The sequence below is a fragment of the Pangasianodon hypophthalmus genome, chromosome 9 (assembly GCF_027358585.1).
Source record: "Pangasianodon hypophthalmus isolate fPanHyp1 chromosome 9, fPanHyp1.pri, whole genome shotgun sequence".
Taxonomy (NCBI): Eukaryota; Metazoa; Chordata; class Actinopteri; order Siluriformes; family Pangasiidae; genus Pangasianodon; species Pangasianodon hypophthalmus.
The window spans coordinates 13,836,888-13,850,901 of NC_069718.1; the positions used below are offsets into that span (position 1 = coordinate 13,836,888).

Below are 14,014 nucleotides of genomic sequence, written 5' to 3' on the forward strand. Positions count from 1 at the left end.
TGTTTTATTATCAGCAGCAATTGCAAAAACTTTGAACATGTACTGCACTCCAGAAGTCAGATTATTTATGTGTACAGTCAGGTCTATTTGGACAATGGCAGAGTTTTTGTGATTTTGCCTTTATACACCACCACAATGGATTTGAAATAAAACAATCAAGATGTGATCGAAGTGTAGACTTTCAGCTTTATTTTAAGAGGTTCCACAAAAATATGGCATTTACCATCTAGGAATTACAGCCATTTTCGACAAAGTACCTCCATTTTCAGGGGCTCAATAGTATTTGGACAAAGTGACATAATTGTAAATATAACCATAATTTTAATACCTGGATGAAAATCCTTTGCAGTCAATGACTGCCTGAAGTCTGGAGCCCATGTTCTCAAAACTCAAATTCTGAGTTTCCTCCCTGGAGATGCTTTGCCAGGCCTTCACTGCAGCCACCTTCAGTTGCTGCTTGTTTGTGGTCTTTCTGCCTTCAGTATTGTCTTCAGTAAGTGGAAAGCATGCTCTATTGGGTTGAGATAAGGTGACTGACTTGGCCATTGAAGAATATTCCATTTCTTTGCCTTCAAAAAGTCTTGAGTTGCTTTCGCAGTGTGTTTAGGGTCATTATCCACCTGCACTGTGAAGCGGGATCCTATCAGTTTTGTAGCATTTGGCTGAATGTGAGCAGAGACTATAGCCCTATACACCTAAGAATTCATCTTGCTACTTCTGTCAGCAGTCACATCAGCAATAAACACCAGTCAGCCCGTTCCATTGGCAGCTATACATGCCCATGCCATAACACTGCCTCCACCATGTTCGACACATGATGTGGTATACTTTGGATCATGAGCTGTTCCTTTCTTTCACCATACTTTTCTCTTCCCATCATTCTGGTACAAGTTAATCTTGGTTTGACAATGATACGCCTACCTTCTCCAGAGTATTCTTGACTTCTCTTGATGTTGTGAACTCTAACCCTAACCCTAACTCATTACTGCTCAGAAATTCCTTTTGTCATCAAATGAGAATACAAGATAATTCTCTGAAACATACTTGTATAGACTGAAACACCAATTGCTTCTCCTTCTGTTTTATTATCTGCAGCAACAGCAGATATCAGGATGGTGTAATTGACTCCAGGATGGAGATTAGTAATGTTAAAGAAAGTGTTTGAGGTTGTTGAATTCAAACTGATGCTGTCATTGCTCCACTGTACTTTAAAGAAAGATCTTTCTCCTCTTGGTTTAGTCCAGTTCAGAAACAATGAGCTTGTTGTAATTTCAATCACAATCAGGTCACTAGCAACATCAGGTTCTGTGAGTACAGGTTAGAGGCTATTGTGTTAGGAAAATACATTAATCTACACAAAACAAACATTTAATAGTAACTTAGCAATGGTATACTTATAAAATCTTATATGACATCCGGCTCTGTGAATACAGGTTCGATTACATAATGGGAGATTTTCCCTATTCAATCAGTCCAGTACAATAATATTGAGCTTGTAACTGTTGTGAGATTGTTAACACAGTCTCTGAATTTCTCTGTTGAAAGGCACTTAGTTAAAAAAATTCACACAATTGCTGATATCATCAACTAATAATCCGTAAGCTTAAGCAACACTCTAATAACAAAACAATACAGAACTTGTGAATGCTGAGATCTGAGTTGGTTCTCCTCTAGTTTCACCATCTGCAGCAACTGCAGTAACAGTGAATGTGTAGCTCACTCCAGCAGTCAGACCAGTGACAGTGTAAGACGTGTATGAAGTGATATTGCTGTTATTCACACTGCCATCAGTCCAGTTTACTATAAAGTAGGACCAGTTCCCATGTGGCTCATCCCAGGTAAGAGACACAGATGATGTGGCTTTGGTAGAGACAATGAGACTGGTGACAACATCTGGCTCTACAAATCATAGACAGACAGACATACACACACGCACAAGTGGCAATTACTGACATCTGTATTTTAATAGCACAAACATTGTTTCAAGAAATGTGTCTAAATGTATGTATATAATTCTGAATCATAAAAACTCTGCTGAAACAAAATTAAGGCCCACATATACAGAGACACAGAAAATTATAATTACATAGAGACGTGTACTACTCATTTTGAGAATTTTGAGTAGGTTCAGATGTAATGAATAAAGTTCTTGCTGTCAGTGGTACAGGACTTACTTGTGAATACTGAGATTGGAGTTGGGGCTCCTGCAGTTTGTCCATCTGCAGCAACTGCAGTAACAGTGAATGTGTAGTTCACTCCAGCAGTCAGACCAGTGACAGTGTAAGACGTGTCTGAAGTGTTCTTGCTGTTATTCACACTGCCATCAGTCCATTTTACTGTAAAGTAGGACCAGCTCCCATGTGGCACATTCCAAGTTAGAGACACAGTTGATGTGGTTTTGTTAGAAACAGTGAGACTGGTGACAGCATCTGGCTCTGCAAACGACACACACACACAACTCCACAAATGTGTTAAATATTGACATCTATATATTTTAATATCTTAAACATTGTTTACAAAATGTGTCTAAATCCAGGTGTATACAATTCTGAATTATTGAAACTCGGGGTGATAATTACTGAAACATTACTAAGGCTCACACATACAGAGACAAAGAAAGATATAATTACAGAGAGAAAATGTACTATTCATTTTGAACAGTACTGTATTTTGAGTAGGTTCAAGTGTTCAGTCAGTACAATCTAATCTAAAATTTAATCTAATCAGTCTAATATATACTGCTGTCTTTATCAGCAATACAGGACTTACTTGTGAATGCTGAGATTTGAGCTGGTGCTCCTGCAGTTTGTCCATCTGTAGCAACTGCAGTAACAGTGAATGTGTAGTTCACTCCAGCAGTCAGACCAAAGACAGTGTAAGACGTGTCTGAAGTGTTCCTGCTGTTCTTCACACTGCCATCAGTCCATGTTACTATAAAGAAGGACCTGTTCCCATGTGGCTCATTCCAGTTTAGAGACACAGATGATGTGGTTTTGATAGAGACAGTGAGATTGGTGACAGCATTTGGCTCTGCAAATCACAGAAAGACACACACATACACACACACCAACACAAATGTGTTAATTATTGACATCTATATATTTTAATATCCTAAACATTGTTTCAAGAAATGCATCTAAATCTAGGTGTGTACAATTCTGAATTATTAAAACTCTGGTTCATGATTACTAAAACACTACTAAGGCCCACACATACAGAGACAAAGAGAGATATAATTACAGAGATGTAATTATTCGTTTTGCACTGTAGTGTATTTTGAGCAGGTTCAGGTGTTCGGTCAGTCCAATATGATCTAATATTCAATCTATTCATTCTATTATATAAGGCTGTCTTTATCAGCAATAAAGGACTTACTTGTGAATGCTGAGATTGGAGTTGGGGCTTCTGCAGTTTGTCCATCTGCAGCAACTGCAATAACAGTGAATGTGTGGTTCACTCCAGCAGTCAGACCAGTGACAGTGTAAGACGTGTCTGAAGTGTTCCTGCTGTTATTCACACTGCCATCAGTCCATTTTACTGTAAAGTAGGACCTGTTCCCACGTGGCTCATTCCAGGTTAGAGACACAGATGATGTGGTTTTGTTAGAGACAGTGAGGTTGATGTCACCATCTGGACCCGTAAGCCACACACACATACACACACATACAGATGTGATAATTAGTGACAATAATAATTGTAATATCTTAAACATTGTTTCAAATGGTCAAAAATGGCACATTCAGTTTTGGCAGAAAGAGAAAAAAGGACAAAGTTTTCTCCCTAAAAGATTAAATATCCCTACAACAAAGTGTCAGATCTCTTTACAAATAATGTTAATGATGACAATTAGAAAGCGATTAAATACGCTGTTTTCTTTTTTTTTTGACCAGCACCCTCCTGCCCTCTCCTGCTCAACACTTAGAGTACCGTCAACAGTGAAAATGTTAGCCATGTGGATATTAAACAACCAATTAGTAAAAGGATTATGCTCAAATGTACTGTTATGTTTTTGTTTTTGTACTGTTTACTGCATACTACTACAGAATCACTTAAAAATCCACCATTCAGATGAGTTTTCTCGATGGCCACATTTCCAACTGCACAGCTAATAATATTATGCCCTCCCATACACTCCTTCAACCAGAAATGGTGTGGGAATGCTCGTTATGGAAAATTATGAGCAGGGAAAAAAATCAATATCACACAAGCCCAGTGCCAATAATTCTGGAGTTGACTGTATATCCATTTATTTTAAATGCAACAATGTCAGCAGTACAGGACTTACTTGTGAATGCTGAGATATCAGCTGGTGCTCCTGCAGTTTGTCTATCTGCAGCAACTGCAGTAACAGTGAATGTGTAGTTCACTCCAGAAGTCAGATCAGTGACAGTGTAAGACGTGTCTGAAGTGTTCCTGCTGTTATTCACACTGCCACCAGTCCATTTTACTGTAAAGTAGGACCAGCACCCATGTGGCTCATTCCAGGTTAGAGACACAGATGATATGGTTTTGGTAGAGGCAGTGAGATTGATGACAGAATCTGGCTCTGCAAATCATACACACACAGACACAGACCCACAGACACACACAAACACACACACACACAGTATACACACAAATTAGAGTCCTGTAAAAATTGGATCAATAACGGCTGAAACAGTGTGGCAACTTAAAACATATATATATATATATATATATATATATATATATATATATATACATATACATACAGACAAAGAGATATAAACATATAAAAAAGAGAAACATACATTCACTTTATTAATAACACCTGTACACCTGCTCATTTATGCAGTTATCCAGTCAGCAATCATCATGTGGCAGCAGCACAATAACACATATAATAACACAGTAACATATAATCATGCAGATACAGGTCAAGAGCTTCAGTTACTGTTCACATCAAACACCAGAATGGGGAAAAATGTGATCTCTGTGACTTTAACTGTGGCATGCTTGTTGGTGCCTTCTATACTCAGACCAACCCATCTGACAAGTCACAGAGATCACACTTTTTCTTCATTCTGAGGTTTGATGTGAACATTACCTGAAGCTCTTGACCTGTATCTGCATGATTTTTTTGCACTTGAGCCAGAGCAATAACCCAAGAGTTGCTCTTATGGATTCTTGGACAGTGCATATGCATGTATGTTGAACCATGAATCTGCAAGAGATATGCATGGGTACTTACTCTACTACTTATTCTACTTACATTACTCTAGTTTTGCCGCCTCTTATAGTCCTCATGCCACACCCCTGACACCTCATAAATCATTTTCTAGGTCTGCCACTGTGTACGATGACAATAAAGAAATTCTATTCTATTTATTCTATATATATATAGAATAGAGGGCATAAACTAATGTGCTTTGCAATAGGGTGTGACTTGCAAAATTTGCTGACACATGCCATATAAAAAGATGCACACACAGCCATACTATTCTCTCCAGTTTCTTACAGTCCAGGTTCATGCATATTCACTATTTCTGCCACCCCACTTCAAAATAAATAGGCTTCATTCCACAAATACAAACTACATACAACAGACTTTGTTATTTTATCTGTAACAAGAACAAACAAGTCAGTTGTGGTCACACAGAAAGCTTTTACGAAGCATCTTTTAGCTCCAAACATGCTTATATTTTAAATAGTGTTTAAATCAGCACCAACTAGGAGACACTAATACTCACATACAGTAGATTCCAAAAATATACAATGTGCTGATAACATTATCTGCAGTACAGGACTTACTTGTGAATGCTGAGATTGGAGTTGGTGCTCCTGTAGTTTGTCCATCTGCAGCAACTGCAGTAACAGTGAATGTGTAGTTCACTCCAGCAGTCAGACCAGTGACAGTGTAAGACGTGTCTGAAGTGTTCTTGCTGTTATTCACACTGCCATCAGTCCATTTTACTGTAAAGAAGGACCTGTTCCCACGTGGCACATTCCAGGTCAGAGACAAAGATGATGTGGTTTTGTTAGAGACAGTGAGACTGGAGACAGCATCTGGCTCTGCAAACCACACACACACACACACACACACACACACAAAACCCCACAAATGTGTTAAATATTGACATCTATATATTTTAATATCTTAAACATTGTTTAAAAAATCACATCCCATCTTCATAACTACTTTCTTTGTTTGGAATGATTACACATTTGGTTTACATTAAAAAAAGAACACAACCTGTGATTATTCACCTCTATTATTAAAACTATTGTATAACAATGTTATGTGAAGGACAGGACTTACTTGTGAATGCTGAGGTTTGAGTTGGTTCTCCACTAGTTTCACCATCTGCAGCAACTGCAGTAACAGTGAATGTGTGGTTCACTCCAGAAGTCAGATCAGTGACAGTGTAAGACGTGTCTGAAGTGTTATTGCTGTTATTCACACTGCCATCAGTCCATTTTACTGTAAAGTAGGACCAGCACCCATGTGGCTCATTCCAGGTTAGAGACACAGATGATATGGTTTTGGTAGAGGCAGTGAGATTGATGACAGTATCTGGCTCTGCAAACCACAGACCCACACAGACACAGACCCACACAAACACACACACACAGTATACACACAAATTAGAGTCCCGTAAAAATTGGATCAATAACGGCTGAAACAGTGTGGCAACTTAAAACATATATATATATATATATATATATATATATATATATATATATATATATATATATACATATACATACAGACAAAGAGATATAAACATATAAAAAAGAGAAACATACATTCACTTTATTAGTAACACCTGTACACCTGCTCATTTATGCAGTTATCCAGTCAGCAATCATCATGTGGCAGCAGCACAATAACACATATAATAACACAGTAACACATATAATCATGCAGATACAGGTCAAGAGCTTCAGTTACTGTTCACATCAAACACCAGAATGGGGAAAAATGTGATCTCTGTGACTTTAACTGTGGCATGGTTGTTGGTGCCTACTATACTCAGACCAACCCATCTGACAAGTCACAGAGATCACACTTTTTCTTCATTCTGAGGTTTGATGTGAACATTACCTGAAGTCCTTGACCTGTATCTGCATGATTTTTTGCACTTGAGCCAGAGCAATAACCCAAGAGTTGCTCTTATGGATTCTTGGACAGTGCATATGCATGTATGTTGAACCATGAATCTGCAAGAGATATGCATGGGTACTTACTCTACTACTTATTCTACTTACATTACTCTAGTTTTGCCGCCTCTTATAGTCCTCATGCCACGCCCCTGACACCCCATAAATCATTTTCTAGGTCTGCCACTGTGTACGATGACAATAAAGAAGTTCTATTCTATTCTATTCTATTCTATTCTATTCTAAAATGCAACACTATCAACATCTTTCAAGAGAATATGCAAAAAATGATCATAAAAAATAAATATTAAATATATAAAAAAAATAATAATTTGACTAGCATTTTCCCTGCACAAGCCAGGTAACTGTTATAAAAAATATTTAGCACATAAAAATACCATTAACAAAAATCAAAGGTAGAAATAATACAGTCAACAATCTGGAACAGGTGAAACTTTGCAAGGAATTTACATGATCATAAAAAGACCAAAGATCATTGCTATAAAATGTTCTTTAAAATAAACATAAAATTGCATAAAGATAAAATTGTGTAAAGATAAAATTGCATCACTTAAGAATACATTTTTACATATGTTTACAAATATTGGGCTCTATTTTTGTGCCAACGCAAGAAAAAATTACTGGTTGTATATATATATATATAAATATATATATATATATATATATATATATATATATATATATATATACACATAAACTAAACTAATGTGCTTTGCAATAGGGTGTGACTTGCAAAATTTGCTGACACATGCCATATAAAAAGATGCACACACAGCCATACAATTCTCTCCAGTTTCTTACAGTCCAGGTTCATGCATATTCACTATTTTTGCCACCCCACTTCAAAATAAATAGGCTTCTTTCCACAAATACAAACTACATACAACAGACTTTGTTATTTTATCTGTAACAAGAACAAACAAGTCAGTTGTGGTCACATAGAAAGCTTTTACGAAGCATCTTTTAGCTCCAAACATGCTTCTATTTAACTAGTGTTTAAATCAGCACCAACTAGGAGACACTAATACTCACATACAGTAGATTCCAAAAATATACAATGTGCCGATAACATTATCTGCAGTACAGGACTTACTTGTGAATGCTGAGATTGGAGATGGTGCTCCTGCAGTTTGTCCATCTGCAGCAACTGCAGTAACAGTGAATGTGTAGCTCACTCCAGCAGTCAGACCAGTGACAGTGTAAGACGTGTCTGAAGTGTTCCTGCTGTTACCATCAGTCCATTTTACTGTAAAGTGGGACTCGGTTCCACGTGGCTCATTATTCATGTCTATCATTTTAATAACAAACGTTGTTTACATGTGTCTGAATATACAGTATGTATTATATAACATATATATATATATATATATATATATACAGTTGAGGTCAAAAGTTTACATCCCCCTTTCAGAATCTGCAAAATGTTTATTATTTTACCAAAATAAGAGGGATCATACAAAATGCATGTTATTGTTTATTTAGTGCTGACCTGAATAAGATATTTCACATAAAAGATCTTTACATATAGTCCACAAGAGAAAATAATAGTTGAATTTATAAAAATGACTCCGTTCAAAAGTTTACATACCCTTGATTCTTAATACTGTGTTGTTACCTGAATGATCCACAGCTGTGTTTTTTTGTTTACTGATAGTTGTTCATGAGTCCCTTGTTTGTCCTGAACAGTTAAACTGCCTGCTGTTCTTCAGAAAAATCCTTCAGGTCCCACAAATTCTTTCGTGTTCCAGCATTTTTTGTGTATTTGAACCCTTTCCAACAATGACTGTATGACTTTGAGATCCATCTTTTCACACTGAGGACAACTGAGGGACTCATATGCAACTATTACAGAAGGTTCAAACGCTCACTGATGCTCCAGAAGGAAAAAACATGCATTAAGAGCCGGGGGGTGAAAACTTTTGAACAGAGTGGAGATGTGTACATTTTTCTTATTTTGCCTAAATATCGTATTTTTTCATTTAGTATTGTCCTTCAGAGGCTACAGAAGATAGTTACATGTTTCCCAGAAGACAAAATAAGTTAAATTTACCCTGATCTTCAAATTCAAAAAGTTTGAATTTCCATCAAAAAAAAAAGGCTGGAAAACCAAAGAATTTGTGGGACCTGAAGGATTTTTCTGAAGAACAGCAGGCAGTTTAACTGTTCAGGACAAACAAGGGACTCATGAACAACTATCAGTAAACAAAAAAAACACAGCTGTGGATCATTCAGGTAACAACACAGTATTAAGAATCAAGAGTATTTAAACTTTTGAACGGAGTCATTTTTATAAATTCAACTATTATTTTCTCTTGTGAACTATATGTAAACATCTTTTATGTGAAATATCTTATTCAGGTCAGCACTAAATAAACAATAACATGCATTTTGTATGATCCCTCTTATTTTGGTAAAATAATAAACATTTTGCAGATTCTGAAAGGGGGATGTAAACTTTTGACCTTGGTCTATATATATATATATATATATATATATATATATATATATATATATATATAAAACATTACAGTACACTGTATAACAGCACTCTTGCATATGCAATATTGCTTAAATATAATAATTTCTGCTCACTTTTAAAGATGGGTAAAAAAATTCTGGAGTTGACTGTATAACTATTTGACTCACAAAAAGAAGAAAACCCATGATTTTCATTTCTTATTTATTAAAAATATTGTATATTAATGTTATCAGCAGTTCAAGACGTACTTGTGATTGATGAGGTTTGAGTTGTTGCTCTTATAGTTTGTCCAGCTGAAGTGACTGTAGACTGTAGACCAGTGACTGCGGTAGACAAAGTGTATGAAATACTACTGGTGGTAGTTGAAGCTGAAGTTACTGTACAGGTGGTGTTTGGGATGAAGTCCCACGTTAGAGACACAGATGACATATTTTCATCACTAATGTTAAGATTCATGAAATATGCATTTAAACATTTAATAACAATGGCATTTACTTTACTATAGCCAGCCACATTCTCAGCTCGTACGGACGCTATTTGGCTTGTGTTTCCATTAATATCACCAAAAGGGGAAAAAAAAGGGGTCTGCATACTAATATTATAAAACTAATGAATTTGATGTTAAATAGGGCCAAATTCTCAAATTCTGAAAAGACACAAAAACAAGTGATCTCCTTGCATCCACGCAAGTCACACTGTCATTACGCACACATGAAATGCCAGAAGCAAAGAAAGTAGATCTTAATAAATAAACATTTTCTAGCATGAGCATATGCTAGTAAACGTTCATCTAGAGAGATTGCTTTGTGACAGTAGATAGCGCTGTTGAGCTTCATCAGGCTGCACCTGACGTGTGAGAATCAAGAAGCAGGAACATGTTTTAAATATGACTAATATTTTCTCCTCCTGGTACGTTATCTGCTTCCTTCACATTCCACAGTGTTCAATTTTATCCTCTACTTTAAGTTTACGTAGAGGCATACTATTGCAATCAAACCGTTTGAATAAATAGCCCTGGATAATCAGAGTGACTTGGTTGTCTTCTGACCAAAGATGCTCCACCACAAAATACTTTATTTTGTTAGGGTTTTGCTGGGAATCGAACCCGGGTCGCTGGCGTAGTAATCCAGCAAACCCCTACTAGGCCACCAGGGGAATGACAGTGTACAGAAGTGAGGCGAAAGTAGAGTAAAGGAAACAGTTTATTAATTAAGATCCAAAATCCAAGGCAAAAAATAACAAAAGTATAATCCAAACACTCAGAAGATACAAGGAAAAAATTTTTTTTTAAAAATCCAAAAGTGCACAGTCCAAGAAACCAAAAATCAGAAAAGAAGAGGCAAAATCCAAACGCTCAGAAGATCCAACAACGGCAAATTCAAAGTCCAAAAAGTTCACAAGAAAGCAAAGTACCAAAACAACACAAAGACATAGGTAAGGAACACGGAACAGAGGTTACTAGTCTTAAACATCACAGCACAAAGACTCCGTGACTAGAGGCCAAACTGAGGGGGTATAAATACACAAACAAATCAAGGGGGCAAACTGAAAACAGGTGTAAGTAATGAGGACTAGGCGGGGCACAAGGCACATGGAAAAACAAAAGCACATGGCTGTCAAAACAAAACACAAAACACAGAAGCAATAGCGGCCTCTAGAGGCCAAGATAGTCCAAGTCCTAACATATTTATAGTCTCCCATGATGTTTGTCTGACAGGAATACATCTCACTTATTTCCTGGCCCACTTTCCACTGAATGATGACTACAGCCCTCTGTCTCACACTGCAAAACTGATCTTACTGGCCTGATAGCTGTAGCTATCCTGGTCTGATTTCAAAGGAAACCTAAAAAAATAACTTCCTCCTCTTTCACATAAAATCCAATTGTATATATACAACAGACTTTGTTATTTTATCTGTAACAAGAACAAACAAATCAGTTGTGGTCACACAGAAAGCTTTTACGAAGCATCTTTTAGCTGCACACATGCTTCTATTTTAACTAGTGTTTAAATCAGCACCAACTAGGAGACACTAATACTCACATACAGTAGATTCCAAAAATATACAATGTGCCGGTAACATTATCTGCAGTACAGGACTTACTTGTGAATGCTGATATTTCAGCTGGGGCTCCTGCAGTTTGTCCATCTGTAGCAACTGCAGTAACAGTGAATGCGTAGTTCACTCCAGCAGTCAGACCAGTGACAGTGTAAGACGTGTTTGAAGTGTTACTGCTGTTATTCACACTGCCATCAGTCCATTTTACTGTAAAGTGGGACCAGTTCCCATGTGGCTTATTCCAGGTTAGAGACACGGATGATATGGTTTTGTTAGAGACAGTGAGATTGGTGACAGCATTTGGCTCTGCAAATCATAGACACACACACACCAGAACGGCTGGTTTGAGTATTTCATAAACTGCTGAGCTCCTGGGAATTTCACACACAATGGTCTCTAGAGTTTACACAGAATGGTGCAAAAAACAAAAAACATCCTGTGTGCTAGGGGTCTACACACTGTTTGAATTGATAGGAAGTCTATTGTAATTCAAAAAATCACTCTTTACAACCGTGGTGAGCAGAAAAGCATCCCAGCATGCACAAAACTTCGAACTTTGAGGTGGATGAGCAGGTTACACTCATGTCAGCCAAGAACAAGAATCTGAGGCCATCATGGGCACAGACTCATCAAAACTGGACAGGTGAAGACTGGAAAAAGACCAGGTGATTTTTTTTTTCAGTCGTCACCTGTCCAGTTTCGATGAGCCAGTGCCCATGATAGCCTGAGACTTCTGTTTGGAACCCCGTGGAACCCAATATGGTCTTCTGCTGTTTTAGCCCATCCACCTCAAGGTTCAATGTTTTGTGTATGCTGGGATGCTTTTCTGCTCAACACAGTTGTTAAGACTGATTATTTGAGTTAACAAATCTGGCCAGTGGACAGTAACCTGAACACAGCATGGAACTGTGGACACCATGCAATGCTACCTGCTGCACCACCATGCAGCCCTAATACCAAATTACTAATCATATTCACTCTATATTTCTAACTTATGTCTTACTTGTGTAGGCAGAAATGCAGATGTAATTTCCTTCTGTTTTATCATCTGCAGCAACTGCAAACACTTTGAACATGTACTGCACTCCAGGAGTCAGATTAGTTATGTCAATCATGGTGCGATCAGTAGTCTCATTGATTGGCGTACTGAAATTCTCATATTGGATTACATAATGGGAGATTTTCCCCATTGCCTCAGTCCAGTTCAGTAATATAGAGGAGGTTGTAACGTTAACTACTGTGAGATTGCTAACAGTGTCAGGCTCTGTGAAGGCAAAATAAGAGCATTAACATAAACATTGTTCAAAATATCCTTTTGTCATCAAATGAGAACACAATTCTCTGAAACATACTTGTATAGACTGAAACACCAATTGCTTCTCCTTCTGTTTTATCATCTGCAGCAACAGCAGATATCAGGATGGTGTAATTGACTCCAGGATGGAGATTAGTAATGTCAAAGAAATTGTTTGAGGTTGCTGAACTCAAACTGATGCTGTCATTGCTCCACTGTACTTTAAAGAAAGCTCTTTCTCCTCTTGGTCCAGTCCAGTTCAGAAACAGTGAGCTTGTTGTAATTTCAATCACATTCAGGTCACTAGCAACATCAGGTTCTGTGAGTACAGGTTAGAGGCTATTGTGTCAGTAAGTGACAAAAATCTACATGAAACAAACAGTTAATAATAAATTTCATGCATTCAGTCTTCTTCATTAAGTACTTTATCCTGGACAGGATTGGAGCTGAAGCTTATGCCAGGGAAAAAATGTGTACAAGACGGGAATACACTCTAGATTGGATGCCAGTCAATTGTAGACCACCATGCACACATTCACACACAGGGGCAATTTAAATTAGCCTGTCAACCACACAGCATGATTTAGGGAGATGGGAGGAAACAGGAAAACTTGGAAATAACCACGCAGATACATGGAGAACATGTATAGAAACTCTAAACAGACAGTAACCTGAACACAGCATGGAACTGTGGACACCATGCAATGCTACCTGCTGCACCACCATGCAGCCCTAATACCAAATTACTTATCATATTCACTCTATATTTCTAACTTATGTCTTACTTGTGTAGGCAGAAATGCAGCTGTAATTTCCTTCTGTTTTATCATCTGCAGCAACTGCAAACACTTTGAACATGTACTGCACTCCAGGAGTCAGATTAGTTATGTCAATCATGGTGCGTTCAGTAGACGTATTCATTGGCGTACTGAAATTCTCATATTGGATTACATAATGGGAGATTTTCCCCATTGCCTCAGTCCAGTTCAGTAATATAGAGGAGGTTATAACGTTAACTACTGTGAGATTGCTAACAGTGT

At 37.4% G+C, this 14,014-nt stretch overlaps 1 protein-coding gene across 1 annotated transcript; it reads right to left on the bottom strand.

Annotated features, from left to right (window-relative positions):
- Positions 1–333: 333 nt before the first annotated feature.
- LOC128318913 (receptor-type tyrosine-protein phosphatase eta) lies at positions 334–13,913 on the bottom strand. The gene is made up of 4 exons (XM_053237085.1): positions 13,760–13,913; positions 13,033–13,293; positions 12,684–12,944; positions 334–1,305 (listed from the first exon to the last, which is right to left on the bottom strand). Exons 1-4 carry the CDS (start codon positions 13,893–13,895, stop codon positions 983–985), a joined length of 981 nt encoding a protein of 326 aa, XP_053093060.1. The 5' UTR covers positions 13,896–13,913; the 3' UTR covers positions 334–982.
- Between the last annotated feature and the right edge of the window lie 101 nt (positions 13,914–14,014).

What these genes read in the sequence shown, in the direction of transcription:
- LOC128318913 (XM_053237085.1), bottom strand. Translation starts at nt 13,895, where the DNA reads ATGAATACGTCTACTGAACGCACCATGATTGACATAACTAATCTGACT. An exon ending in TGGTGTTTCAGTCTATACAA is followed by an intron (nt 12,945 to 13,032) that starts GTATGTTTCAGA and finishes TTGCCTTCACAG; the next exon opens with AGCCTGACACTGTTAGCAAT. An exon ending in CTGCATTTCTGCCTACACAA is followed by an intron (nt 1,306 to 12,683) that starts GTAAGACATAAG and finishes CTGTACTCACAG; the next exon opens with AACCTGATGTTGCTAGTGAC.